Source organism: Aquarana catesbeiana, linkage group LG03, assembly GCF_042186555.1.
Source record: "Aquarana catesbeiana isolate 2022-GZ linkage group LG03, ASM4218655v1, whole genome shotgun sequence".
NCBI lineage: Eukaryota > Metazoa > Chordata > Amphibia > Anura > Ranidae > Aquarana > Aquarana catesbeiana.
In genome coordinates, this window is record NC_133326.1 from 123,161,652 (window position 1) to 123,188,753 (window position 27,102).

Below are 27,102 nucleotides of genomic sequence, written 5' to 3' on the forward strand. Positions count from 1 at the left end.
TTGGTGCAAGAGGGTAGTGTCTGAGCTACAAACTAAATTTGCGTTTCATTTCGTGTTCCTTCCTCGGTTTCCAAAGTCAAACCTCCCTGCCTGTCCTCAGAAACTTGTGGATCTCCATCAGGCACTCTCTGGGCTTTTGGATCAAGGGGCCGTTGCCCCATTTCCAGCTGCAGAACAGTTTCAGGCATTTTACTCAAACCTGTTCGCTGTCCCAGTACCCAAAAGGTCCATTCACATTCTGCTAGTTGGGTGTTGACCAAGGTGCTGGTTCCAGTGTTAACCCAATTGCGCTTTTGTGGGATTCCCATTGTATACGTATATGACCTGTGTTGCAGGAACAGTTGGCAGTGGCTCTGGATGGCAACGCATATATGATTGTACAGACATTGCACAGTTTTGCATGCATCCTTTACCTGCATAAATCATCACCTACTCTGTCTTAACGGGCTAGTCCTAGACACTTCCCAGGCCAAAGTTTTTCTTCCCCAGGAAAGCTTCAGATTCTCAGGGTCAGAAATCCAGACACTGTCTGACCCTCTCCTTCTGCATTAGGGTCTTGCTGCGGCAAGAGAGAGGTAGAGTGGATCCTTTCCTGGGAGGAACTTAGATTTCCAGGTTTTTCAGCTGTTTACATTACTAGCATAAACAGTTGGCAGACAGATTTCTTCAGCTGGCAGCTTCTACACCTGGGAGAGTGAAGTGTTCCAGGACCTGAGTCACAGGTGGCAGATGCCACATATAGACCTCAATGTTCAGCAACACACTGGACATGTTTGTCCAGGGATCTGTTGATGGAAGTAATGGATGCACTAGTGGCTCTGTGGGATAAGTATATGCCTATTTTCTATTGAAACGTCTTCCTCATCTGATCCGCAGGATTGAGATGGAGGGTACTCTGGTGATCCTCATTTCTCTGAAATTACCTAAGTCGATTTGTTTCATGCTGAACTGGTAAGGCTTCCCGCAGACCCATCATGGCCTCTGCAAGAACACCCAGAACTGCAGTCCCAAGGACTAATTCTACCTCACTGATTTTAAAGGTATGGCTGTTGAAGCCCAGGGTTTAAGGGACAGAGGCACCTCTGAATCTGATTCATACCATGCGCAGGGCTAGAAAGTCTACTTCCTCCAATGTTTTTTAATTGAACTGGTAAGGCTAACTTTGCTTTGTTTCAGGGGCTTTTACACCAGGAGTTTCTCCAGTTGAATGGATTCTGTTTTCTGCAGTGTTTTTCTACCTTTTTGGCACCCTTGAAAAGTATATAATGATATTACCGCACCAACTTTAAAAAAACGTGAGCAGCTAACACAACAATCAGACCAATTGTATAGTGAAAATGTGAATAAAAGTGTAGCGCTAATATGGACAAGTAAACTAAAAGTAATCAGAATATAAATCTGTATGTGAAAAAAGTGCCTTGAACGTTATTGTGACACTCAAAGTGAACAAAAAAATAGATGTAATGAAACATATATCAAGTTACACTCATACGACTATGCAAAAAATTGAAGTTGCACAAATCACTGTGATATATAGAACAAATATATTCAAATTTAAAGTGTGCAAAAATAGGTATTGATAGTACCTGTGACAAGAATATGTCTCCAAGTCTCAATGAGTCTCACATCTTAAATAGAATATTCTAAACTAGTAGCATGTGTTCTGAATACACATGATACAAAAGTGTGAGCCTCCAATAATAAATGCGAAAAATGTATGTAAGGCAATGATAACGCGCTCAAAGTGCAAAAACTAAAAATATGTGAGAATTAGTGAAGAATAATTATGAGAAAGTTCAAATCAAATAAAGTGAAAAGGAATCTATGCGTCAGCTCATTGTATACTGGTAATCCTAAAAATCACCAAATGCCAAAATGTACAGACATGGATGGATAGATGCTAGTAAGAACAGTACATGCCTAATGTTTCAAAATAATGTATATCGAAAACACAGATAAAACCGTATCATGCAGACATAGTATTTAGCATGTAGAGTCCATGTTATTGTACAAGGTGAGGGTTCATATAAATGAAAATATAGTGATGTTGATATTCCAAATCTCTTATGCTTCTCAGGAAGCTCTAGGAGTGAGCTGACATTCAGATTAATGCTTCCACATCGATAGCTTCAAAAGGTAAGGAAAGATGAGGTACTTTTACCAGCAGTGGTGGACTTGCACACCATGAGTGATGAGTCAAATGCGCTTGTACCGCCAAGCGGTGGCTGCAGGTCCGGTCCCAATCGATGGAATATTCCTGCCGGAAGGGGAGCCTGGAACCTTACTCACCAGGAAAGGAAATGAGCTAAGCCTTAACGCCCGGCTATCTTGTTTGCCGTCTTACTCTGAAATGTAGCGGGCTTTAGTCATCATCCACAATCCACTCAATCAAAGACAGTTCCCAGAGTATAAAAGAAAAAAGAGAGCCTCCACATGATGTAAATTTAACAAAAGGATAAGGGATTTATTTAAATAAATTTATCTTCCAACATCCAAAAAAGCAATCCTAACAATAAAAATTTGGTTCAATTGAACTAAAAAAGCGCAGTAAAAAGGTGGCTGGGGTAGCAAGTAGACCATATATATATATATATATATATATATATATATATATATATATATATATATATATGACTATTTATATATTTTCATTTATATGAACCCTCACCTTGTACAATAACATGGACTCTATATGCTAAATACTATGTCTGCATGATACGGTTTATCTGTGTTTTTGATTTACATTATTTTGAAGCATGTACTGTTCTTACTAGCATCTATCCATCCGTGTCTGTACATTTTGGCATTTGGTTATTTTTAGGATTACCAGTATACAATGAGCTGACGCATAGATTCCTTTTCATTTTATTTGATTTTAATTTTCTCATAATTATTCTTCACTCATTCTCACATATTTTTAGTTTTGCACTTTGAGCACGTTATCATTGCCTTACATACATTTTTCGCATTTATTATTGGAGGCTCACACTTTTGTATCATGTGTATTCAGAACACATGCTACTAGTTTACAATATTCTATTGAAGATGTGAGACTCATTGAGACTTGGAGACATTCTTGTCACAGGTACTATCAATACCTATTTTTGCACACTTTACATTTGAATATTTGTTTTATATATCACAGCGATTTGTGCGACTTCAATTTTTTGCATAGTCGCGTGAGTGTAACTTGATATATGTTTCATTATATATATTTTTTTGTTCACTTTGAGACTTTGAGTGTCACAATAACATTCAAGGCACTTTTTCATATACAGATATATATTCTGATTACTTGTCCATATTATCGCTACACTTTTATTCACCCTTGAAAAGTATTTTCAGTCTAGAGGCTCCCCAGTCTAAGGCTTGGCTCACATTGCTACAAACAAACATGCTGCTCTTTATCAGACGCACAGAGGTATAATTAATTCTTACTGGTACCACATACATTGGAAAACACTGCGCGTGATTTAAGAAAAGGGGTTAGGAACTTCTTTCTCTCTGTTTCTGCAGTTAGTCACCCTCCAACTGTGGGTGCAGCAGCCAGGTTCGAACACATGCTGTGGCTGCACCAGGAGGGTATACCCCAAGGTGAATGGGGCCATGCTGTAACTGCATGCATTACAGCGGTTGTGGCACGGTGGTGCTGCATTTAAGGGGTTAAAACAGGCAGCTAGGAGGCAACATCATTGCCTCTTTATTGCCTGTCAAATGCCTCTGATCGCTTTTCAGAGGCATGACAGTCTTTGCTGCTATTGTGATTGAGCCCCAAAAATCCAGTACACAATTATAGGTCAAGATTAAAAGTAACGTTCATACATACATAGACACATGCATATAAACATACTTGCATGCAAACACACACATACAATATAGCCTTTTTAAAAACTGCATTACTGTACCTGCACTCACACTGCTGAGTACTGCGCTGTATGGGTAGGCAGAGGTGGTCAGGACAGGACTCAGGAAGACGCCTCCCCCTTCCACTGCTCTCTGCACGTGACTGTCCTGCTTACACTTAAGCTGGCCATATATGGGTCGAATTTTTGTCGGGTCAGCAGGGACCAGCTGAAATTCAATTCATGTTGGGCTTTTCCCCAATCGATCAGTTTTGCCATTTATAGATGCCTCTGACAGACTTTCCTACAGGCTAATAGTCTCAAGGATTGGGTTTCTCTTCTTTCCTGGGAAAGCTTACACTACCACTTACACCACTATGACAGTGGTAGGGTTTTTGGCATCAGGCCTCTGTTTTCCTATATGTGCAAGGCTGCCACCTGGTCTTCTGTTCACACGTTCTACCAGGTAGACTATAATGCCTAATCAAATGCTTGCTTTGGACACCAGGTCTTTCAGGGAGCTTTTTGAGCTTTAGGCAGCCCAAGTACTTACTTTGGGCCTGTTTTGAGTAGTTTGTTGTATTGCCTACCTCTGTTGAACTTTTTTTTTGGACATCCCAAAGGTTTAGGACTTCTTGTGTCCCTCCATGGATAAGAAAGAAAATAGGGGTTTTGTACTCGTCATAAAATCCTTTTCTTGCAGTCTCCTGAGGGACACAGGTTCTACCCTGTATTTATGATCATGCTCTTGATACTGCTTTGCAAGGAAACTGAAGCAATTTGATAGTGAGAGGGCTTTTAACCAGGACTGGTCTACAGGTTTTTTGTATGCTAGTGCCACCTTCAGTGGACTCCAGGAAAAGGATTTTACTACAAAAGCCTGCTTTTTTTAATGAAATGTACTGTTCTTACACATCCAAGGGCTTGGTTGTAATTCTATTGTGACCACTCTGCTGGTAATATCAGCAGAGCTGGTAATATCAGCAAGACCCGACTGTCACTGTCACGACTGTAACAGATAGATCCTGCTCTTAGGAGCTGCTGTAGTGCACTCAAACTAGGAGAGGGCGGGAGGGCTGCACTAATATTACCCACGTGCACATGTGCTAACAAGGACCAAGATGACTGAAGAAAACTCCTCAATCTTTTGCTGTTCCTTTTACTGGTCAAACACAGGCTGGGGACCGGAAGGTGACTTAGCAGTGTTGCTTACCTGCATTAAAGAAAAGTCAGATAACCAGGCTCCCTGTTTTTTTTTTTTTTGTTTTTTGTTTTTTTTTTACTACTTCAATACAGGGCACTTTTGCACCTTCCTGCCCCGGCCAATTTTCAGCTTTCAGCGCTGTCACTTTTTAAATGACAATTGCGCGGTCATGCTAATACTGTACCCAAACTAAATTTTTATCATTTTGTTCCCACAAATATAGGTTTCTTTTGGTGGTATTTGATCACCCTCTGTGATGGGCACTGATAGGCGGCACTGATAGGCGGCACTGATAGGCGGCACTGATAGGCGGCACTGATAGGCGGCACTGATGGGCACTGATAGGCGGCACTGATGGGCACTGATAGGCGGCACTGATGGGCACTGATAGGCGGCACTGATGGGCACTGATAGGGGGCACTGATGGGCACTGATAGGCGGCACTGATAGGGGGCACTGATAGGCGGCACTGATGGGCACTGATAGGCGGCACTGATGGGCACTGATAGGCGGCACTGATGGGCACTGATAGGCGGCACTGATGGGCGGCACTGATGGGCGGCACTGATGGGCGGCACTGATGGGGGGCACTGATGGGGGGCACTGATGGGCGGCACTCATAGGTGGCACTGATGGGCACCTATAGGTGGCACTGATGGGCACTCATAGGTGGCACTGATGGGCACTCATAGGCGGCACTGAAAGATGGCATTGATGGGCACTGAAAGATGGCATTGATGGGCACTGATGGCTGGCACTGATGGGCGGCACTGAAAGGCTGCACTGATGGGCACTGATGGCTGGCACTGATGGATTTTACTGATAGGCATCACTGGTGGCAGGTATTTTACTTTGGCACGGTTTGGCATTTCCCTGGTGGTCTAGGGTGGCATACCTGATACAGTCAGCACAGACACACACACACACACACCCCCGTCAGGACAGCAGCAGATTGACTCTCCTCTACTCGCATCTGTCAGACGCAAGTGAGGTAAAGCCGATCAACGGCTCTTCCTGTTTACATCTTGATCAGCCGTGATTGGACAAGGCTGATCACGTGGTAAAGAGTCTGTTAGTTACCTAGATCGTAGTTGCGGTGTGTCAGACTGATACGCCGCAACAACGATCGCCGCGATGCGTGAAAGACATCATATGACGTCCGGTCAGAATATCGCAACCACTTTACCGACGTCATGTAGTTATATGGCGGGCGGCAAGTGGTTAATAACAGGTCATACTTACCTGCTCTGTGCAATGGTTTTGCACAGAGCAGCCTCAATCCTCCTCTTCTCGGCTCCCTCGCCAGCGCTCCTGACCCTCCATCGCTCCTGCCCCTACACCTCCCCACTGAGTGCAAACCACTTGTTGGGGCACTCATGCATGGTCACTCCTGAACCCTGCCCCCCACTCCCTTGTCACTGGCTGTGATTGACAGACTGAGGTTGATTTACTAAAACTGGAGAGTGCAAACATTGGTGCAGTTCTGCATAGAAACCAAATCGGCTTCCATGGTTTTTTCTTCTTGCTTTTTTTTTTGTATTTTTTTTTTTGTCAAAGCTTAAACAAGTTGAAATTAGCTGATTGGCTACCATGATGCACAGCTGCACCAGGTTTTACACTCTTCAGTTTTAGTAAATCAACCTCACTGTCTCTGAGCCAATGAGGAGGGAGAGGGCCAGGAGAGGAGCTCCTGTCATGCACATCGTTGAATCAATATCGGGCTCAAGTAAATATAGGGGGGGCTGGGGGCGGGAGCTGCATACTGAAGGTTTTTTGCCTTCATGCATAGCATACATGAAGGTAAAAAAAACATCAGCCTCTAAAATAACGTTCACTCCCTTATTAACCCTTAGTTAACTATAACCAGTCCCATTGAAGTCATTCCTTTCCATTTATTCTTTGTGTTAATTTTAGCTGACTTTTTTAACATTTATATGTGAACTTTTCTGTTTGTGTGTGTCTGTGGTTTTTTTTGTTAATTTTTGTAGTTTGTAATTGTCGCATTAAAAAAATGCTCATCTCCTACATTATTAACATGTATTCAAAAATTGCTTATGTCCATAAGGGTTATACAGCTGAAGTATGGACTGTCATCTTTTTCTGCAAATGTAATATGACTTTTATTTAACTGCATGGACATGTTCATTCATTTGAGCACATTCTTTGTTTACACAGGTCACTCAACTTGCTCGCTACTTTGAACCTCTGATCCAAGCTGCTGTTGGTTTAGTTTCTAAAATCCTTGACCATCAACAGCAGATGACTGTGCTGGATCAAACCAAGACACTTGCAGAGTCTGCATTACAGATGCTTTATGCTGCTAAGGAAGGTGGAGGTAATCCAAAGGTATGGATTATTGTGTATCAATACAAACTGTACTGCTCCCGCACGATGTACATAAATCAGTAATGAGCTTTAATACAATAAAAATCAGTGCTATATGAAACGAAATAAAATGAAATAGACAGGGCACTGCACACAAAAAGTGTCAGGATACCAAACTCAACTAAAATTGCAATAAAAATATAGATGCACTGCCCCTTTAATTTTTATCTCTTAATTTAAAATAAATATATACTACCCCTCTAATTTACATTACACTGCATATAACATATAATAAACATATATAGTGGTACAAGTACCCAAGACAAATGGTGCAGTGAATAATCCTCAATATTGACTACATCAGTGTTGTGTCACATTCTTGTGTCAGGTGAACCACAATGCCAGCAATCCTTGATGCAGTTCCAGTGTTCCTTCACCACAGATGAATTTCTACCTGCTTACTGGAAAAATATACCCCAAAAATTTAGAGGTCATCAGTACTTGGATGTGGGATAAAACCCAAAGAACAGCCTAAGCACCATGCAGCAAGAAACGCCAAATCCTCAATTCCACTGCTTCAGATGTCAGGGAAATAACAGGCTCACATTGATAATGGCCCCAGCACAATATCCAATTCATCATAGAAAAATGAGTGGAGGAACCATATTGCATTACCTTTTTCAAATTAAATTTTATTTAACTCAATTATATTTACAAGGGATGTGTCTACACAGCACAGATAAACAGCATGCAGATTGACGTTGGCACCAAAATTCGACGCTTATTCGTTTCGTCCTCAGACATCCCCAGGGGAAATGGAACAGTGTCCATACTTTCTAATATACTGTATTGTGTGGAAACTGGAGGGGAGAGTCCAGCGTAAGAAAGGGCAAAACTTGCAAACCAATGTTAAAACTGCAAAACTTTATGACCAATCCAGCACCAGACATGGACAGGAATACTGCTATTTAGTTGCCAAATTACTAATTACAATGAAAAATAACATTGTAAATGTATAGGGATTCCTACAATATTATTACAAAAATTTGGTATACACTATAAAAAACAGCAATTCAATTAATGCACACAATTAATATTAATTACATAATACACATAATAATTAAACACTAAAGAAACAAAAATAACATATTAAAGGACATATTAGGATCAGAAATAAAAGCAGAAAAAGCAAAGTGCTATATTATTGCCATTACTGAATGGAGAGACTAAAAAAATCCTCAAAATGTATATTACTAATAAAACAGCTAGGATCCTATTTTATGTTCAAGCCCCAGGGGTGGTAAGTCCTCAATTAATTTATCCATCAGATTTCTAATTGTGAGATCCCTCTCTTTGTTTACTACCCCTCCAATGTGGGGAATATTTATCCCAATAACCTTAATTCCAGAGGGATCTTTCTTGTGGTGCAGGGCATAATGTCTGGACAGATTATGTCCCGTAAAGCCCTTTTTAATGTTGGTTATGTGTTCTCCAATTCTCGTTTTGTAGAGCCCCTGTGATCCTTCCTACATACTGCAGGCCACACGGGCACTGAAGGAGATACACAACAATTTTAATAGAATATGTGATAAATTCACAGTGTTATAACTCCTATTCGTAACCTTGTTGGCGAAGGACCTTGTATGTGCAAAGTTCTGTCCGCCACACTTACAAACTGTGCACCTCCTACATGGAAAGAACCTAGACAAGCCTCCAAATAAGGGAAATGTTTTGGTGGTTCTGCAAGATTAGGGGAAATATTGTCTCTAAGAGACAGCGTTTTCTTCAAGATGACCGTAGGATTGTCTGGGAGATGGGGACTGATAACCTTATTTTTTATTTATTTTGCATCAACAGTAAATGTTCAGAATTAAGAGGACCATATTGAGCAGGCAATAATTCCTAAAAACAACGCTTTCTAAGTAAAAGATGTGATGGGGATCATTTAGAAAGGGACATGAGGCTGGTTGTAGATATGGATATTGAACCCCTTTTGAAACAAGGAAAGAAAAGGCTGAATTCTAGTGAGATTGAATTGTCCTTTATTTCTAGTTCTTGATCACCTCATACTGTACAAATAAAGAACGTACAGTGAATAGCAGCTGGAATATAAAGGCACTATTTACATTTGTAAGTATCCTTGGAAGCTAATTGCAATTCTTACATGTTTTTATATATATATATATATATATATATATATATATATATATATATATATATATATATATTTAACAAAGCAGTTTAAAAGAGCAATGTATACAGTAACTTACAGCAGCCAATCCGTTTTCACTTGTCATACGTATAATGTTAAAAGTCTGAATAGCATATGATTGTGCAGGATCCCATGGCAAGCGTTTTCCAGCCATCCAGAAGTCTTAACATTTCTTATCAATAATTCAGGTATAAACTGTATAATGGGTTCACTCAATAAAAGATCACAAATAATCAAAAGCAAAATGTTAAAACGTTTTATGGCAGATGCTTATAAAAGTTATGGGGAAATCATTTAAAAAAATTTACACTTGTCTATTTTCTGTAGGCATCGCACACGCATGATGCAATTGCAGAGGCAGCCCAGCTAATGAAAGAGGCTGTGGATGACCTTATGATCACCTTGAATGAGGCGGCCAGTGAAGTGGGCATGGTGGGAGGCATGGTTGATTCCATTGCAGATGCCATGAGCAAGGTGAGTTCTGTTACATTGGGGAACATAACTTGAATCACACAAAATCAAATCAAAATCAATGATGTAGAAAATAAAAAACGTATATATTTTATGTAATTTAGGGTAACTGAACTATTTCTAATTCTGATATTCCTTTTTTTTAAGTAACCAAATATGCTCCATAGTCCAGTGATCTTTAGCCTAGAGCAAGTAAATTTTGCAAATAAACAATTTTTTAAAGCATAGGGAAGGGTTAACATCCCTGTAACATTTGTTTTTCTGTCTGTGACCCTGCTCAGAAGATTTCACCTCACTTTCTGTCCCAATGACCATTGGATTTTGAAAATTTTGGGTTGTTGTGGAAACAAGACTTGTTGATAAAGCCTCAGTGGAGGTATCTTTTTCCCATAATAGCTCTTGCAGGAGTGAACTTCCATTCCTAGGGGTAGATTTCCTCTCACTTCCTGTTGTTTCCATCCGTTTGTATGTAGGAGTCGTTTGTAAGTCTGATGTTTGTAACTATTGTATATGTAGTATCTTGTATAATGAGGCAGCTGAAAGGATGGATATTTCTTATACTTAGTTACTGGTTCCTGGAAAATAAACTGTATTATGTAAAATTTTCCAAAACGGAGACAATTGTTAGCTGAGTTATATAACACGCTTTGTTCTCTTCACAGTTGGATGAGGGCACACCACCAGAACCCACAGGAACTTTTGTGGACTACCAGACCACTGGTGTTAAATACTCCAAAGCTATTGCAGTAACTGCGCAAGAGATGGTAAGTATGAATCTTTGGTAGTATCAGAAGCCAAGGTTCTTCTAAGTAAAGTACCTTCTTCTACAGTTGTGATATGCATATTCTTGCCACGGGCACTGCTAACATACCAACTTGCAATCAATATTTTGTAAGGCATCTTGTGCACAAGTGTGTGACACTGGCATTAGCAGAGGGCCATCATCTCGCACAGAGCTCGGGTGTCCTGCAATAAGGTGGTGCTGATTTATAGCAGTCATAAATAAGTGCTTATTGTGCTTACATGAAACATGACAACAAAGTTATGAGTTGTTTTGATTGATCTCTATTATAAAATTTTAATTTGGCAACCACAATTTACATCTGCTAGAATTAAGTCCTGCAGGAATGAGCTTCAAGCAGTTTGGAAGTGAATACAGATGTTGTCGTCACAAAAGAGTAGTCTCATTTTTTTCCCAATTGTTAATGACATTGCTGTGTCCCCATATCCTAATAATCTTTGTTTGGTTTTCAGATGACGAAATCTGTCACAAACCCTGAAGAGCTTGGTGGTCTTGCATCACAAGTAACAAGTGACTATGGAAATCTTGCCGTCCAAGGTCGCATGGCAGCAGTCACAGCTGAGCCCAAAGAGGTGAGAGCTTTGGATTTGCAGCATGCACTGTAATTGAAAAATCAGTATATTAAAAGTTTCTAAGACCATATATAATAGCATTTTCTAGAGATTGTTTTTGTTAACTAATCGTTGGCCTTTTTTTTTTTTCTTTTTTTGACATGTCAGTTAATCATATCTTGTTAGCTTTGTCACCAACAATTACACATTGTATTACAATTGTAGGGCTAGAGCAGTGTTTTTCAACTTTTTTTTTTTCAATTCACAGCACCCTTCATATGTGTGCAAACTCTCGAGGCACCCCAGGTCTAAAATGTAGAAAACGTAAATGTTACTTGCCATCAGTGGGAAACTTGAACCTGGGACAATGCAATCAACCACCTTGAGTTAACTAATTTAAAATTGGAGGTCCCCCGATCAAATTAAAGTCCCTCCCTTCCCATCATAGTTTATCCATTATTTAAGAAGTCCCCAGGTCAGATTCCTCTCATCACATCCGAAGCCCCATCTCGTTCATCATAGTCCCTGTATACTTGAAAGTCCCCATCACATCCCCACTAAATCATCAAATCTTGCCATCAGAACACTACCTTATGGCTTCAGCAGCATGACAGAGGACAGGAGGTGGAGCAGGTGCACTTTTGTCCTTTCCTAAATGCTGGGGGTGCCTACATGCTGCCTGCCATGCATCGGTGCAACAAATGACACCTTGCATTCTGTCCCTAGATCTTCATTGTTTTGATGCTGGTGGCTGACCTGACTGCACCATGGCACTGCATGATGCTAATCCAGAGAAAGCTGCATCCCCTGCTCACGATACCCTGGTTGAAAAACACTGAGTTAGATAGTATAAACTGCAGAAACACACCATAGAAATGTAGGAAATCTCATAAACTGCATGCTGCCTGCTCATTTCAGTTTCTCACTTTCTCTTTCAGTGCACAAAAGCAGAACGCAGTACACTTCTGCGTAGGATATATAACAAAAATTCTGAACTGAATGTGCAACATATTTCTCTGAAGTCACCACATGTGCCAAATTGCTCAATAATTTATTCCGGCCATTGAAATTAATCAAGCACTAAATGGTGCTAACCTTAACATACATTTAGACGCATTTGTATGCACAAGTGTTTTTTCTGCCAAAATGCTGATTCTCCTGGATGAGCTGGCAGTGAGTTTTTTTTTCTGCCTCTAAACACTCCTGCCTTTAAACACCTATGTGTAGACACACAGACTAACATGTAGGGGTGTTTGGAGGCAGAAAAAAGGCGCCAGACACCCCTAACAGCAGTGCTGACGTCCAGTGTGCATGAGGCCTAATAAAAAAAAGTAAATACTAATTAAACAAATATGTAAACAAGCTTCTGGGAGCACGCTGACACTGAAAGTTATGTCACTACACTTTACAAAATAATCTATAACTGAATAGTGCAGCTATCCCCCCATAAATCCTATGTGAATAATTAATCAATTGTTTTAAATAATTGCGTGTGCATTGAAATAAAAAATTACAAACTGAAAATTACAAAAGTTTTAGTGCTTCCACACCAACGAATAAAATACAACAATTATTAGAATAATATTTATAAAGAGTGCTCTATTAAATTCCAAAATAGTGCACAAATCAATTAAGCTATGGAAGTGATGTACTATGCCCTTGGACCCCAAATACTGTTAGTTATGCTGGATGATGTAATCTCAGATGCATTTGTTAAAGCATAGTTCCGCCCACATTTTTTTTTTCCGGCATCCCCTCTGCTTCTATAAATATTATACAGTAAATCATCTCTATAATGCAATCCCGATTCGAGTACATCTTTCATAGAATTTACTTACCTTGGTTTTTGTCTTCCTGAGTGCTTCCATCTTGATTGTGGGCATGTGAAGGCCCCTAGGACTCTTCTGGAATAAGGTGCTGCTGGTTACCCAGCATGCACCTCTCGATCTCGCGCATGCGCAATCTAGACAGGTCATAGCGCAGACAGCGTGTCTGGTTGCTATCACAACGGGCAGCGATGGAGAAAGGGCCCGCCCCGTTGTTATGGCAAGAAATCCTGCGGTGATGCCCACTGACTCCTGGAAATGATAACGCACATCTCCCAGGAGCACAGGCGCTGCATTATATGACGTATATCACCACGGCCCAGAAATGGCAGATTAGAAGGGACACCCTAGCAACAAGACAAATACAGTAAGTGGAAAAAAATGGCCAAATGTTATGCAAGCAGAAAGGAACTGATTTATATAAAGATGAAATTATAAGTTGACCCCAAAGCACACCCCCCCCCCCCCCCCAATGTTGAGGGCATGTGACCTGGTATGGTTCAGGAGGAGGGGGGGGCGCTCTCTTGACCCCCCCCCCCTTTCCTGCGACCTGCTAGGTTGCATCCTCGTATAAGGGTCTGGTATAGATTTTGGGGGGTGCCATTTTTTTTTATTTTGGTGTGGGGTTCCCCTTAAAATCCATAGCAGACCTGAAGAGCCTGGTATGGATTTTGGGGGTGCCTTTTTTTTTTTTTAATTTTGGCGCAGGTTTCCCTTAACCACTTCAATAAACTGTGTTATATAAACTACTCTGCCTGCATTGACTGAATATAGAGGCTACACTGAATGCAAAGAGTGTGTGTGTGTGTGTGTGTGTGTGTGTGTGTGTATATATATATCTCAGATACACTGTCTGCACTGACTTGAATATAGAATCTACACTATGCTAAAAACAGTGTGTGTGTGTGTGTGTGTGTGTGTGTGTGTATATATATATCTATATATAGATATATATAGCTATACATACAGTATATCTCAAATACACTGCCATTAACTAACCTGCCTGCCTAATCTAGCTCAAACTATCTCTGTCCAAACACTACACACGGCCACTATGTAAGCAACCTTATATAGTGTGGGGCGTGGACTTAGTCCCCCTGAGCCACGATTGGGCCATGATTGGCCAAAGGCACCGTGCCAATTTGGTCAATTATGGCTCTCTCAGCATAGCACGCTGTGATTGGCCAAAGCGTGCAGGTCAGGTGCATGCTTTGGCCAATCATCATACAGCAATGCACTAAGATCTCGCAGTGCATTATGGGGCGTTCCGCAGCGCTCAAATTTCCTGCGAATATGTTTGGTTTGTTTTAGAACAAACGAACACCCGATGTTCGAGTTGAACTTACTTTCGACTTGAACCGTGGGCTCATCCCTAGTTGTAACCATATGCAATGGGGGTAGTTGGATATCTGTTCAATTCTTGAACCTGTATGTTTGTACGAACCTAAAAGTTTTTCTGACAAAAAAAAAAAAAGTTATGAAAGTGATCAAATCCAAATCTTGTTTTTTTTTTTTTAAACAGTGCTCTTCTCTCCAGTTCACACCGTACGGTGCTAAACTCAGTGACAATCCAATCTTCTCACCCTAGTTTTGTGACCTCTTGGATAATAAGAGATTTTACAGCTTGTTTCCTCAATAGGGGTTAACGATACAGATAAATAAATCATGTGCTACGCTATCCCCTTAATGATCTGCTGAACCTGCAGCAAAAACCTAAAAAACTAAATTCTTAATTAAAGTGATGTGCCTATAAATCAAATCCAAGAATATAATAATAATATATAAGCGACAAAAGCCGTCATCCAGCTTACAACATCATATAGCGTGAATATACAAACATTTCAGAAAATATAAATATTGATACAAAAGTGATCCATAAAGTGCTCAACTGCATATAAGTCCATGATACTCTGACCACCCAGGATCAGTTTTCAGTGTCCTTAATACAGCAATAATAAACGTGACTTGATAGGTGACTGTGAATATAGTGTTCTGTAGCAGTGATTACACTCAGGTGCTCCTCACCCTAAGGTAATGGCCGCTAATTTAATTTGCCGAGATACCACCAACCACATCCAGTCCTTACTAGCGGCACTTATAACATGATGACGCCATTGGAAGGCTGGCTCTGGTGCTTTACGCGCATTGTCCAACTTCTGTACTCATAAAGGGGTACACTACTCACCTCTTTACCACAACAACCAATCACATTCTTACATTTTAGTGATGCAAGAAGCAGAGGGTGATGGTTACACAGTACATGCTTCAGAAACTACACTACCACAGGACCCTATGGGATGATCTGTGTGCACTGTAGATTACAGGGAACTCAGAATAAAATGACACTAAACGATACCCCTATTTTTCAAAAATAATCCATACACATCGACTCCTTCATGGCCCTGTAACCTTCTTTACATGAACATGTTTTAGTGTGTTTTTCTGCCTCCTTGTAATGTCCTCTCTGAGCTCCCGAACATCTTTCTTTTTTTCTTTCATACATCATGGGACACAGAGTTAGGCTAATATGCATTACCTGCTGGGTTATACTTTATCTCCAGGTGAATGGACACTGGTAGACCAAAGGTCTTTAGACAGGAAGTGATCCCCTTTATAACCCCTCCCACACAGGAAGCACTTCAGTTTTTTACCAGTGTCTGCAAGGTGGATGTCACGGTTGTTTCAGCTCTCTGAGCTCCAGGTCTCTAGTCCCACAAACAGTTCTTAAATGAATCAAGGGATTGACCGATCGGATCCATTTGACACCGGCTTTATATGCTTAGATAAATGGTACCCGAGCCTCCCAAAGAAGACTCAAGTTTTTGCCTGTAAAGTGTTCTCTGGGCACTGGACCCTGCAAAGTGAAATCCTGGAAACCACAGCACTAAGGCATTGCTGCAGGGTGCTGTACAGGTCCAAGGGAGTTGACCCTAAACCATGAAAAGGGTACCCAGTCCTTGAAGGTCCTCAAGTGACAGGAACCCGCTGTGAAGGGTGAAGATTGGGCTCTTAGTTTCTAAGCTGCCCTGCGCCTGGACGGGTAGGTGAAAAACCCTTTGTTAAAATCACTGGGACACCCCACAATATTAATCAGTCACGCTAGCTAGAGGCTGGACACCTGTGTGCAGTGACAATGCGGGGGAGTTGTGGGCTAGCTGTGGGTGTTTGCAAAGTGTACCTTTTTTGCTAGTGTCTGGCTGTTTTTTACCTGTATGATGGCGCACGATGGTGCACCATTTCGCCTTGGTTCGCACTGGACGCACAAAAATTTGCGTCATACGCAAATACAGCAACGCCCATTCGCCGGGACCACGCACATGCGTACGCACGCATGCACAGAGCGGTCCGGCGCACAGCCAGCTTATTTAAGCTGTGCATGCCAAGCATGCAGTGCTTCCAGAAGGCAGCTGTTGGACACAGAGCAGGCTCTGAACCAGGCATTTGCAGCGGTTAATTTTCTCCTTACCCGGGTCACGAGTCACCAGGTGTTGCTTAGCGGGCTAAAGGTGCTTAGCAGGGTTGTTGCATAGGGGCTTGGTGAGCCCTATTAAAGGGTCTCCCTTCTGCTGTTTTAATACTACACCCAGGTACTCCCTATTTGTGGCTAGTAAAAAAGAGGAGCAGGACTAACACTATGGGGAAGGGCACACCTATGTCATCAGTAGTTTCTGATCCTAGTCGTATCCCTAGTGTTGTATCCCCTGAAGGACCAGAGGCTTTTGGGCAATCTGAGCCACTGCGCCTATCTGGGATTGTGCCTACAGTCAACGCTGCTGTTTCACCCTTTATCACGAAGGATGAACTGTTCTCAGCCCTAGCCGGGTTAGAGCACAGGATTGCTGGCATCCATCCCGCAGGGTGGCAAGAAGCTTGACAGACCCCCCTCCCCGGAGCCTCCTAGTTTGGAGCAGGAATTGGTTGAGGTTGGGGAAGAGCTTAAAGCTCAGGATTCTGTGGATGGCCTGGAGGATGAGTCTGCTTCCGAGCAATCTAGACAAGAAGATATCCAGTTAGCGTCTGCCTCTCAATCAGAGGCTTTTGATCCTGGCTCTTACTGAAATGGTTCCTTCTATCTTTAAGTTGCCTGTTGCAGAGGTTACTGAGCCTCCCTGGTCCTCTTTGGGATCCCTGAGGCCTCTTCAGGCCACACAGGCTTTCCCCTTACACCCTCTGTTGGAATGGGCGGTGTATGCTGATTGGGAACATCCTGACAGGATTTTTGTTCCTCCTAAGAGGTTTTCCCTTTTATAACCCATGGATGAAAAAAAGAAGTGGAGCATGCCAGCCGTAGATGCAGCAGTCTCTTCTTCCTTAAACTAGAACTTGATTTGTCTGGTAGATAACGCACAGGGCTTGAAAGACCCTGTTGACAAGAAATTGGAGTCATTATTAAAGGCTTCCTTTTCTTTGGCCAGTTCAGCTATTCAGCCAGTTGTTGCAGCAATTGGTATCTGCCAGTCCATAAAGGATCATATCAGATGGCCTGACAGGCCTTACCAGAAGGATGGTCTGCCTGAAAATTAAGTCGGATATTCCTCGAGCGCTGTGTTTTGCTGTTGACGCCTTAAAGGATTCAATACAGCATGTTTTTTGTTTGGCTCTCTTGTCTGAACATATACACAGACTTTTGTGGCTTAAGAACTGGTCAGCCGAGCTTCCTTGTAAAAACTTATTGGCAGGTTTCCCCTTTCATGGGGAACGTTTATTTGGTGATCACTTGGACAAAAATATCCAAAAGTTTTCCCGAGGGAAGAGTTCTCTACTTCCTGTGAAGAAAAGCAGCAGGCGTCCCTCGTTTAAAACCTCAGTGACTGCTTCCTCAAATGTCTCAGCGCCAAGGCAGTTCCGTCGCTAACAGGGCGCTAGGGCCAGGGCCAGGAAAAGCCCTGGATCAAAAATTCTTCTAAACCCAGCACCAAGTCCTCCTTTTGAGGGGACGCCCCCACTCCATCGGGTGGGGGGAAGGTTGCTGCACTTTGTGGACATTTGGAGAACAATAATTCAGGACGAGTGGGTCACCTCAACTATATCCTGCGGTTACAAGCTGGAGTTGTGAGGGGTTCCCCCTCAGAGGTTTTTAAGATCCTGCGTTCCCTCAGATCCTCCAAAAAGAGACTTATTGCTTCAGGCACTACATCATCTAGTGCATCGAGGAGTGATTGTAGAGTTTCCTGTACCCAAAGGGGGCGCAGGTTTTTACTTGAACCTATATACGGTTCAAAAACCAAGCAGGGATACAAGGCCCATTTTGGACTTAAGATCCCTGAACCAGTATCTACTGATCCAGTCCTTTTGGATGGAGTCTGCCAGCTTAGTAGTAGCCTCACTCCAGATGGGAGACTTTCTAGCCTCCATCGATATAAAGGACGTGTTTTTACACATACCTTTGTATCATCTGTCAGCCTCATCAGAGGTTCCTGCGATTTTGCAGTAGAGGAACGTCATTTTTCAGTTTGTTGCTCTACCTTTTGGGCTTGCTACAGCTCCCCAGGTGTTCACAAAGGTCCTAGCACCAGTACTGGGTCTTTTAAGGGCCCAAGGGATCCTGGTGCTCGGGTATCTGGATGACCTCCTGCTCAGAGATCACTCACTACAGGCTCTAGAACAGAGCATAACATGCACAATGCGGTATTTGGAAAGCTTAGGCTGGATCATAAATACTGAAAAGTCAACCTTGAGACGAGCTCAAAATCTAAAGTATTTAGGTCTGATCCTAGATACGGTCCAAGCAAGAGTATTCTTGCCACCCGCAAGGATCTGTGCCCTGAAGAATCAGGTGCGCCAGATAAGGGGCACCAGACAACCCTCCATTCGGTTCTGTATGAGTCTTCTAGGGAGGATGATATCCTCCTTTGGAGCGGTGCCCTATGCCCAGTTCCATTCCAGGCCTCTACAACAAGACATCTTGTAGGCTTGGAACAGGAGAGGACAAGCCCTGGATTATCCAATGTTCTTATCGTCTCGGGCACGCTTAAGCCTAAACTGGTGGTTGCAGGATCAGAACCTGCGAAAGGGAAGATCCTTCCTCCCGGTAACTTGGAGAGTACTGACTGCAGATGCCAGTCTCTCTCAGGCTGGGGAGCGACCCTAGAGGGGCTCACAGCTCAAAGGAAATGGTCAAGGACAGAACAGATCCTGCCCATCAATGTCCTGGAATTACAGGCAGTATGACTGGCCCTACAGTCATGGACGTGGAGCTTCAGGACGGCCCTACCGGGGTTCAGTCCGACAATGCCACGGCAGTGGCCTATATAAACCCCCAAGGCAGTACCAGGAGTCGTTCATTTCTGAAGGAGGTGAAACACATACTAGCCTAGCCCGGAGGACATGTGCCGATTTTATCGGCAGTCCGTATCCCGGGAGTAGAGAACTGTAAGGCAGATTATCTTAGCCGCCAGCAAATCTGCACGGGGGAATGGTCCCTACCCAGGAGTGTTCCGGGAAATTTGCCAATGTTGGGGATGGCCAGAGGTCGACCTACTGGCATCCAGGTTCAACAACAAGCTACAGCCGTTTGTGTCCCGAACAAGAGATCCTCTGGCAATCGGAGGAGATGCTCTGGGTAGTTCCATGGAGCCAGTACTCCCTGATTTATGCTTTCCCTCTGATCCCTCTCCTTCCACATATATTGTGCAGGGTTCGGAGAGAGGGAGTTCCAGTCATTCTCGTGGCACCAGCCTGGCCCAGAAGGCCCTGGTTCCCGGAGATTGTGAGATTAACAATAGACGGGCCAAGGACGCTTTCACGGCACCCCGATCTACTGTCTCAAGGTCCTATATTCCACCCCAATTTACAGTCTCTAAATTTGACAGCATTACTATTGATGGCAGGGTGTTAAAGGACCGTGGCATCTCGGGACCAGTGGTGTCTACCCTAGTGAATGCTAGAAAAGCTGTCACTAGGAAGATCTATCATAAAGTCTGGAAGAGTTTTATATTGTTTGGGGTGAAGCCAAAAAAATTGCCTCCTTGGAAATATGTGTTTGGGAGACTTCTCTCTTTTCTACAGTCAGCTGTGGAAATCAAATTGGCTTTGAGTACAATCAGAGCTCAAGTTTTGGCCCTATCAGTATTCTTCCAAAGGCCTTTAGCCTCCCATTCACTCATCCGAACCTTTATGCAGGGGGCATCTCGCTTGCTTCCCCCCATTAGGTCACCTATGTGTCTTTTGGACTTGGACTTGAACTTGGTGCTGTCTGTGTTACAGAAACAACCATTTGAACCTATCAAGGAAATTCCATTAGACTTGCTGTCACGCAAGCTAGCCTTCCTGATGGCTATCACCTCGGCTAGAAGGGTGTCGGAGCTGGCGGCCCTTTCATGCAGGGAACCGTACTTGATCTTCCACCACGACAGGGTCATGTTACGACCTGTTCCATCCTTTTTGCCAAAAGTGGTGTTGGCCTTTCATTTAAATCAGGACATTATTTTGCCTTCTTATATCTCTCAGCCTCATTCGGCGGAAGAGAGATGACCGCATTTTTTGGACGTTGTCCGGGCAGTCAAAGTTTATTTGTCTAGATCTGTGGAGATCCAAGGATCAGACTCCTTTTTTGTTTTACCAAAGGAACCGGCGGCTTCCAAAGCTTCCATTGCCAATTGGGTCCATCAATTGGTCAGTCAGGCCTCACCTTTAGGGTGAGAGCTCATTCTACCAGGGGTGTAGGAACCTCCTGGGCTTTTCGCTATCAGGTATCTGTGGCTCAGATTTGTAAGGTTGCTGCCTGATCTTCAGTGCATACGTTCACAAAATTTTATCAGGTGGATGTTCCAGCAGCTGAGTATTCGGCTTTCGACCGCAGTGTACCGCGGGCTGCCGTAAAAGGTCTGATGGTTATTGTTTTGGCAAGGTATCTCCCTCCCCTCAAGGCTATTGCTCTGGGACGTCCTAGCAGGTAATGAATATTAGCCTGACTCTGTGTCCCATGATGTATGAAAAAGAAAATAGGATTTTTTCGTCATACTTAGCTGTAAAATCCTTTTCTTTGAGTACATAATGGGACACAGAGGTCCCTCCCCTCTTTTTGAGGATTCAGTGCTTGCTACAAAACTGAAGTACTTCCTGTATGGGAGTGGTTATATAAGGGATCACTTCCTGTCTAAAGACCTTTTGATCTACCAGTGTCCATTCACCTGGAGATGAAGTATAACCAAGCAGGTAATGAATATTAGCCTAATTCTGTGTCCAATGATGTATGAGAAAGAAAAGGATTTTGCAGGTAAGTATGATGAAAAAAAAAAACTATTTTTTTTCCCCTACACTTCTGTTTGTTGGAATGAGCAGTGCATGTTAGTTGGAGTCATGTACATAGCTCTATGCACGCTACAAAGTTCACCATCCATCTTGGCAGCAAGCAAGGGAGGGTGGCTGCTTTCTATATACAGTGGGACCATGCAGAACAAAGGTAGCCACCCTCTGACAGGAAGTAAGATCACAGCACCACAAGCCAAAAGGAATTTGCAAAAGCTGAGAGCAAGAAAAGGTGCTTTTTTAAGTTGACAATATATACTTGGATTACATTTTTAACTTTTAAACCAGAATTTATTGTCACTTTAAAGTAAATTGAGTGACACTTCAGTTGTTGGCATAGTTGCAGAGTGCTGAAACACTTTATTTCCTCATTGGTCAGTTTCACTTTGTAAATTTATATTTATCTTCACTAAACCAATACATTTTATATGTATGGGGTTTTAAGTAGGCTTTTCAACTGGTTAATCTAGATTTGTTTCATTTTTTTTTGTCCTGCATTCCCTTTTTCAGGTTGGGTTTCAAATTAAATCTAGGATCCAGGATTTGGGACATGGATGTATATTTTTGGTGCAGAAAGCTGGAGCCTTACAGATTTGTCCATCTGACAGTTATACCAAGCGGGAATTAATTGAATGTGCCCGTGCTGTGACAGAAAAGGTGATTTACCGTAGTATTTGTGCTACTGACCACATACACCTGTGGTCAGATTCTTTTTTTTTTTTTTTTTGGGGTTACCAATTTACATCATGATTCCAAACAACTCCTTAAATATGACTCTGTCTATGTTAATAATAATAAATAACTATAAACGTATCTATCCTGTTTACGGACGTTTCTTTTAGAGATAGGCCTTGACATAGCTAATATTGACGTGGTAATCAATAAAATTAAATCATTACATATGCAGGTCTTTTTAAATATACACTAATACAAAACTGCTAGTGTGATTTATTATTGTATACCACTGCCATCATAAAACCGTTTCAAAACCAAATTACATTTTACAGAAACCTCGTCATTTGAAGTCAGTGTGCCATTTTATAAAATTTGGAACACTAATATCTTTGTATCAAATACAAGCCACTGTTAAATATTCACCTTATTTCTTAATTTTGGTTGGTCAGACCTTTAGGTATGTATAATATTTTGAAATGCAAAATATTATATATAGCAAAAACTTAATTACTTATGATAAATTATGAGCAGTTTTCTTGCAACTTCATATGTAGAAATCCCCTATAGCAATCTGCTTTGTATGCCTACAACTTTGCTTCTCTTTACATTTAGGTATCCCTGGTTCTGACTGCTTTTCAAGCAGGTAACAAGGGAACGCAAGCCTGCATTACTGCAGCTAGTGCGGTATCTGGGATCATTGCAGATCTGGATACCACCATCATGTTTGCCACTGCTGGCACACTCAACTCTGAAAACAAGGAAAGCTTTGCTGACCACAGGTGGGTTGTCACAGAGATGTACATCATACACTGATACAATGACATGATCAGAATGTAATGAGTTAATAGAGAAGGAGACTGTATTTTGTTTTCAGCTTTACAGTCCTCAGCATACATAGAAGTTCTGTGGGGAAAATGTTTCACAGCCTTACAAACCTGCATATTTATTTTTATATTTGCTTCTGTTTCAATGAATTGTCTGCATCATTTATGACTGTTTTTTCTGCACAGGGAAAACATCCTTAAGACTGCCAAGGCGCTTGTAGAGGACACCAAGCTGCTGGTGTCGGGTGCCGCATCTAGTCAGGACAAGCTAGCACAGGCTGCTCAGTCATCAGCGACCACTATTACACAGTTGGCAGATGTGGTGAAATTGGGTGCAGCCAGCCTAGGGTCTGACGATCCTGAAACCCAGGTGAGAAAAACAAATGTTGGCAAAGGCCTTTTTTCCTTAGATCCTCAAAACTTCAGCTCTTAGGGCCCTTTAACTTCTTATCTTTGCTCTCCTTTATACGCCCTTCAGCTCTATATCTATCTTCAAATAAGACGTCCAGGCTTGGAAACGATATTCCAAATGAACACGGAAAACTGTCGGGTATAGTCATTTAACACGCTTGGCCCGTGTGTCTCTCCTTTCCCTTTCCCCGTTTTTGCTGTTCAAAGCACTGGAAGATCTGGAGAAACATGAAAGACTCCATGACACTGCAAGGCATAAGCAAACACTTGCTTTTCATGGTTTCCACCAGTAAAATCCCATATAACATTGTACCTGTTTGCTTCTAACTTCACTTTGCCTCTCACAAAAGCAGCAGTATGGTATTCAACTTCATTTGCAACCCTAGTTTGTACTTTCACAGAGTTGTATATTAGGGGCTATATTTACTACCAAGAGTGAACATCTAAATTTTTAACAACAACAAATCAGAATTTTACATCTATGTGTCTTTGTGTGATGGATAAGGTTGCAGGGAATAGGGAATGTGGGGAAATTTTAAATAGATGTGGGGGGAAGCTGGGTTTAGGGGCAGTGGTTAAGTCCCCTGTTTGACGAGGTACATAAACACAATTGTGTTGTAGATTGTGAAATAAATGGCAAGACAACAGGTTACTAGGTACAGTGGCACAAATATGGGTGCATTACTAGGAAGTGATAGACCTAGGTGTTCAACTTCTGTGCTGGGTCCTATTTTTCATTGCCAATTCCAGCCATTTTTTCTTTTTTACGAGTGGGAAATTTTTTTTTTTCCTTGCGATTTGTGTCTGCCTTGGAAAGTCCCCTACTTAGTACAGATACAGGCACCATTAAAACCTGACCAAGGTTTTTAGCTTTTTATTGCTAGCCTTTTCTTCCTTATCTCTATGGGTAATACTTCTGCCATTCATGGCTCGAATTTTAGCCAATTCCTGCTAAATCACCTGAAATTCGAGCTGTAGGTGGACCTGTTGGCACCACTTGGCTTGACAAACTTCTATTTGAAGGAGCTCGGCAAGAAATTCCTTGATGAACAGTTAGTGCAACCAGTCAGATACAGTCACTTTTGGGTATTCTGACAGCTCCTGTTTGCTTCGGATAGAGAAACCTACACAAGTCTCATTTCCTGTCCAAGTGACAAGAAGTGAAGGGGTGTCTTCAACAGTGACCCTGTGAGAAGTCCAAATGCTTCTTTTCTATAAAACAAAAGAAAAAACATGTTTTTTTCTGATTTTTACTTCTTGGGCCCCAAATGATTTCTTTATGGGCCTTTATTCTAATATGTTTTTATTTAAGAATCACATGTTATTGGCTTCAAGGAAAATGCCAAACTGTAATTTAATGTCTGGAAAAATCCTATATCCCTGGTATAGAAAGGATTGAGCACCTGTGAAAGAAGATGAATAGTTTGACTTGCGATAAAACAGAAAGGGTTGTAATGGGGTGTTGGGGCTTCACTATGACCTATTACTATACAGGATGATGCATAAGTATCATGAAGGCCCCCATGGGAGAGTGCTGAAGAACAAGCGGTTATGGAAAGAGACGTCAAGTTTTTCATCAGAACATTGAAGCATCTTCAATATTACAAGTCAATGAACTTAAGATTCAGAATTTCCCTTGTAACACTTGGACAACACTGGAATCCTCTCGCATGGCTCATTGTTCAGAGTATGTTGTTGTTGAATTGCTTCCTTTTACTAGCCATATCTGTTGTGTTTTATGAAAGCAGTCCAGTAAATCAGCCCATATCGGCTTTAGTTTCTGAACAGTCGTCATTTTTAGCACTTTTCTTTCTCTTTTTGTTGAAGGGCGATCTTCATGAAAGATGGGTTTGATGTCGCTACCTGAACTAACTGGACGCTAGGTGCACCCAAAACTAAAATTACATGCAAGGGGCAGCCCCTGCAGGTGGTCAACCCCCCTTCCCCATCTGCAGCACACAGCTCATTTGTTTGTTTTTTCTTTAACACTCAGGAGTTAGGACCTAGAATATTTTTCTTTTTTTTTTCTGTAGGACATTTGTTCCTGTAAACAGATTTTTTTTTTTTTGTTTTGTTCCCATTGATGGATTTTTGTTCTGCAAGAAGACTTTTTGTTCCTGTCAATTAATTTTTTTTTTTCTTCCACTACAATGTTGGGAGACAGGCCTGATTATAGATTCAGGTAGTCCCCACACCACTGGAGAGGCTTCATCAGTGTAGGGCTACAAGTTCGAGGTGTGCCTCAACTAACCATGAGTACTCTCCTTTGAGTCCTGGGTGTATTGAGTACATGTAAGTATTCCCTTGCCCTGGGTGATCTCTTCTATTGCCTTCTATTTTTTTTTTTGTTTTGGAGGGGATCCCCAATCTGCCCCCTCATCTCCAGCTCCCTACTTGGTGGGTAGGGGAGGGTCTGCTCCCTTTCTGCAATCTGCTATGCCAAGTCAGGGCGGGCGGGGTCGTAAAGCGGCAGGGACCCACATTAAGGCACTGCTAATACTTGTGCTTCCTGTGGGTCTACAGGTACTTTTTCCCTGGTAGATCTACTCAGCTTAGCTTGCCAAACTTCTGAGGGCATCTGCTACCTCCTCAGATGTGAGTTTAGAGGCGTTGGGGGTCCTCCAGGCCCCCTTTATTTATTTTTGTTTTTTTAGAATTTTTAATCCTTTTTTTCAAAAGTAAAAGAAAACAAAAAAAGTGCTAATCATTAGAACATACATATTTAAATACTAACACAATGTTGAGTAGTACATTCCACCAATCTAAGGCTATTTAATCCAGTAATGTAAGAGTCTCTCTCATCAAACTGTTTAAAATAATATCCATTATCGTCAAGTTATTCGGAATGTCTTTCCCTTCTTTGTCATATATTCAAAGGAAAAGAGAGAAGGAAAAAAAAAAGAATAATGGAAACCTAAATGAATAAGTAAATCGATTTTACTCTCTCCTCCTCCCCTCCAGGTCCCACATGAGCCGACACATGGAGTTACATTCATTCACTAGCTCGATCTGTCTTTAAGAAAATTTTACATTTCCTCTTCAATTAATAAGATTCACATCTATGAGAGTCTTTCCCTCCTCTGAGTTAATAAAAAGGTTCCATGTTTTTACATATATCTCTCGCTTCTGCCTGGTTGTCCAGACTAAATTTTCCATTCTGTTCACTTCTTCCACCTTCCTGAGCCATAGGCCCACTGAGGGTGGTTGGGTCGGCTTCAATGTAAGAGAGATGCAGGTCTTTGAGGACGTGGCACAGAATGGAGTTTTTATATGTCTTACCGGTATTTTAAAGTTATGTAAAAGGAAAACAGTTGGATCCTCCGGTATCTTACGATCACAAAATTTTTGGGTAATCCTTCGGACCTCTCTCCAATAGTCCTCTACTCTGGAGCATGACCAGATGACTTGTAATATCGTCCCCTGCTCCTTCCAGCATTGCCAACATCTATCCAAAACATTCGGATAATATCTATGAAGAAGGGTCGGAGTTCGGTACCAGAAAAGATCTTGTAACTTGTTTCCTGTACAGATTGAGGATTCAAATATGGAGTGAATTATATTAACTCGCTGTTCCTCCATAAACGTATCCAGATCCAGTTCCCATTTTCTAAAAAAATGCAACAAAAAATTTTCATCAGGTGTTACCAACAGAGTGTATATCTTTGAGATGGTGTGAGATAGTAATCCTCGCTCCAGACAATATTCTTTG

General features: G+C 41.9%; 1 protein-coding gene across 2 annotated transcripts in view; it reads left to right on the top strand.

Annotated features, from left to right (window-relative positions):
* The window catches only part of TLN2 (talin 2), a 398,203-nt gene that overhangs the window by 345,183 nt on the left and 25,918 nt on the right, over positions 1 to 27,102 (top strand). The window contains exons 41-48 of one of the 2 annotated variants that reach the window (XM_073619119.1): positions 7,222 to 7,392; positions 9,911 to 10,057; positions 10,717 to 10,818; positions 11,309 to 11,428; positions 21,994 to 22,140; positions 22,771 to 22,937; positions 23,169 to 23,352; positions 23,461 to 23,532. In XM_073619119.1, coding sequence (XP_073475220.1) covers positions 7,222 to 7,392; positions 9,911 to 10,057; positions 10,717 to 10,818; positions 11,309 to 11,428; positions 21,994 to 22,140; positions 22,771 to 22,937; positions 23,169 to 23,352; positions 23,461 to 23,532 — 1,110 coding nt within the window. The remainder of the gene's footprint in view (positions 1 to 7,221; positions 7,393 to 9,910; positions 10,058 to 10,716; positions 10,819 to 11,308; positions 11,429 to 21,993; positions 22,141 to 22,770; positions 22,938 to 23,168; positions 23,353 to 23,460; positions 23,533 to 27,102) is intronic. The other variant, XM_073619120.1, reaches the window with a different exon arrangement.